The 3,738-nt window shown below is 34.9% G+C and overlaps 1 protein-coding gene across 1 annotated transcript; it reads right to left on the bottom strand.

Moving 5' to 3' along the window:
* Positions 1 to 745: 745 nt before the first annotated feature.
* On the bottom strand, positions 746 to 1,321 carry LOC118198311 (histone-lysine N-methyltransferase SETMAR-like). Its single transcript, XM_035369958.1, has one exon. It carries the CDS (start codon positions 1,319 to 1,321, stop codon positions 746 to 748), a length of 576 nt encoding a protein of 191 aa, XP_035225849.1.
* Positions 1,322 to 3,738: the final 2,417 nt, after the last annotated feature.

The raw sequence follows: 3,738 nt of genomic DNA, 5'->3' as shown, positions 1-3,738 counted from the left end.
CCAGATCCCCATATTCAGTGGAAGATTACGTTATTCAAAATTAGATGGCTCTAGGTACCGCTATTTTATAACAATGCGAGAAACGTAGATACATTTATGCAGATTCTTCATTATTTAATTCCTTTAAATATAATACAGGGAAATAATATTTGGTGGCAACAATTTGATAAGTGATTCTTCGTTTCTAGTGATTCAAAGCAACATGCCAAATCGAAATTAATAGCCCTTCTGGGCTAATTCCCTTTGGGCTAATAATAATAAAGATGGTGTCAGAATGTTTTAAAAAGAGCATAGTATCCTACAAATATGAAACAGAAATATTAGATGTTGTCTAATTGTTAAATAATATACAAACAGAATATTAAGACTTCCGAAATCAAAACCTCAACTACGAGGGTCAGTCAAAAAGTTAGTTGCACTGCTTTAGAAAACAAAACAGGAGAGAAATTTTACAATAAATTTATTTGTATCTTAAAGTCCCATTCAAAATCTCTTTTTCAAAGTAATTACCTCAGTTATTTAATCGTTTTTCGAGGCGTGGTACAAGTTTGCCGATCCCTTCTGCAAATAAATCCCGTCCAATGCCCGATAACCATTCTTGGGTTGCCGTTTTCACCTTGTCATCCCAGTGATATCATTGCTTTGAAAGTTCTGCTACTATGAGATCAAAAACAAATCACGTTGCAAGGTGTGAACTATAAGGAGGGTGATTCTATACTTCACAAATAAACTTTTTCAGAAGGTCTCACGTTTGTTTTGCTGCATGCGGTCTTGCATTGTCATGCAGGAGCCCAATGCCTTTCGACATTTTACCTGGGCGTCGATTTTTAAGTGATTTTCGTAATCGTTTTAGTGTTTCACAATAAGAAGATGCATTAATTGTGGCATCCTTCGGCATGAACTCTGTATGTAGCAAACCTTCTCTGCCAAAAACAGTTTCAGCATCACGTTTCCCGCAGGTGTAACAATTCGACACTTTTTTTTGTGTCTGGGAAGTAGAATGTTTCCACTTGAGCGAGATGAGTTTCGTTTCAGGTGAGAAGTGGGGAATCCGAGATTCATCTACGGTCACAATTTTGTCCAAAACCTGATATTCTTCCTTTTGGTAACATTGCAGAAATTTCAACGCAATTTCAAAATTCTTGCCTTTATGTTCCTCCGTCAGTAAACGAGGCACCCAACGAGCACAAACTTTATAAAATTCAAGTTGATCGGCAGTAATTTTATGCACACTTTCATGAGACTTATCCAGTTCATTAGAGATATCGGCTATTGTCATGCGTCTGTTTGCAAGAATGCATTCATCCACGCCAGCAGACATTTCAGAATTTGTGGCAGTTCATGGTCTTCCATCGCGCTCAGTGTCGTAAATATCTCTAAGTCCGTTCTTAAACATGTCGCACCACTTCGCAATAGCTTGACGTTACATTGCATTTTCACCGTGAACTTCATGCAACTGCCCATAAATTTCGCAGCCGTTCCACGTTTCCGCATACAAAAAATTTGAATCGAAGCACGCATTTCCAATTTGGACGCCACTTGCAGTTGTCTAGACATACTTACGACTAATTATCAGACAAACTAAAATTGTCTCGTAAAAGCCACTACTCCACACGATACAGCTAAATGTCTGAAGTATCGCCAGAGAGTTTCATCGAAATAGCCTATAAAAGAAAGTTTCTACAAAGCGGTGCAACTAACTTTCTGACTGACCTACGTAACATCAGATAATCAGAGGATAGTATGAAGCACATAACTAAATATTACGAAACCGAGTTGCTATGTACATGAGTTATGAATGATCAGATGTTATGAATTATGAAATGAGTTATGAATGTTATAAATTGAGCGGGTAATGAATTATCAAATGATCCAGCGTATTAAATTATGCTTTTAAAATCTCACAGGTTATATATTTGATAACATAAAGAATTAACCCCTCTTAAAGTTGTAGAGACATTGGGTTATTTCGAAGCAGGAGACCAGAAAAATGAGCAATGCTCTCGCCGGGACTCGAACCACGGACCTCTCAAATACGCGCCGAGTCTCAGCATGTTTTCGTGGTGTTGACCAGCACACCACGAAGACATGCTGAGAAGGCGGGAGAAATGCCTTATATATACTGTCCTTTTTAAAGGGGCTCAATTGCCAAATCCTGGTGGTAGAGAATCATCATCCACCATCATTTTTAGTTCGGGTGACACTGCAGATGCATTATGTTATTTCGAAGCGGGAGACATGAAAAATGAGCTGTAACATCTCCAAGACTCGAACCACGGACCTCTGAAATACGCGTCGAGTGTGCTGACCACTACATTACGAAGCAGGGTAAGAAAGCGGGAGAAATACCTTATAAAGTAAAAGGATTCTAATATTTACATTTAATGTGTGTACATTGAACATAAAAGATTTAATGCAATTTTTTGAAAGCGCGAAATACTTACTTCAAGGAAACATGCAGTCCCTCATTGTATGTTATTATTACTATTATTATTTACGTATTTCGTCTTAAGGTACTACACGAAATGGGAGGATGCCTTCGTGGAGGACTTTCTACGAGAAACTGGCTCGTATTAACTCGTTACCACATGGTGAAAATTAGAAAACGCCCATGCAACCAGCCCGTTCGCGGAATTTGAACATCGGACCGAACTACGAGTGTTCAGGGACTTTCCCGCTCGACCGCTGGTGTGCCGACTTTGTATGTGGACGTAAATAATATATCTTGCAAATATGGATATGTTTGCGTTGCTGACTAAGATATTACTTAGGTTTCATGTATTTCTCTGTATCCAAATGACTAACAACTTTCAAAAAAGATTTAAATATGTGCAGTTAAATTATATGCAGTAAAAAGTGAAGCATTCACATATCATTTCTTTGCAAATGAAATAACTCGAAAACATTATATTAGCCACATCATGGAAGAAAATAACTTGATGTTTTATATTCGCTTCTGACTAGAAATTTAACATTTCAAAAGAAATTGCAAAAATAAATTTTATCATATTATTAGAAATATTACCAGCCCAGTTCATCGCTGTGAGTACTAAGTAGATTTTGAAGGAAAATTGCCATACGATTATTAATATAAATGTGGAGAATATCTTACATTTATTCCCTTGTAAATTTCAATAAATTTGATGTTACTTACAAAAATTCAATTAGAGAAGTTAAAGAGTTTAAACTAGTTAAACAGAAATCTAAAACTATTTTATACCTTAGCGTAATAATAAGAAATATACTATCTTAAAATTCGGAAGTAAAAGTTATAACTTAAAACTTTTTTATACTGTTATTTGTAAGCATTCTTGAAGAATATAAAAGTTTTTCATTCTTTAAGCATCTCCCTTTTACGAGTATTGTTATTTCATTATACATTTATTACCATTAAACTTAATTATGAATTTATTATTACTAAATTTAATTATGAATAATATTTTTAGTTTTTATATTAAAAATTGGTATTGGAATCTCCAGATAGTTATTATAATAAATCTATGGTCATCACTTCCCTATGCAAAATAATGTGTTGAGGGGCATTTTGCGACATTTGTGTTGAGGGGCATTTTATGAGAACACATAAAAGCAACTTAAATGATAAAATTATATATTACAGTTACGCTATAAAATAGCTACTGATTCATTTGTACATACATATTTTTCTTATTCGTTGAAATGAAAAGAATGAAAACGAAATTAGTTCTTTGCATTTTATTCTTTGAATACTTGGTTAAC

The sequence above is a fragment of the Stegodyphus dumicola genome, chromosome 3 (genome assembly GCF_044657685.1).
Source record: "Stegodyphus dumicola isolate Sdum_Otavi_A_Nest chromosome 3, ASM4465768v1".
NCBI classification, from domain to species: domain Eukaryota; kingdom Metazoa; phylum Arthropoda; class Arachnida; order Araneae; family Eresidae; genus Stegodyphus; species Stegodyphus dumicola.
The sequence above is the reverse complement of the archived record's forward strand: the minus strand, read 5'-3'. Positions and strand labels throughout refer to the sequence as shown.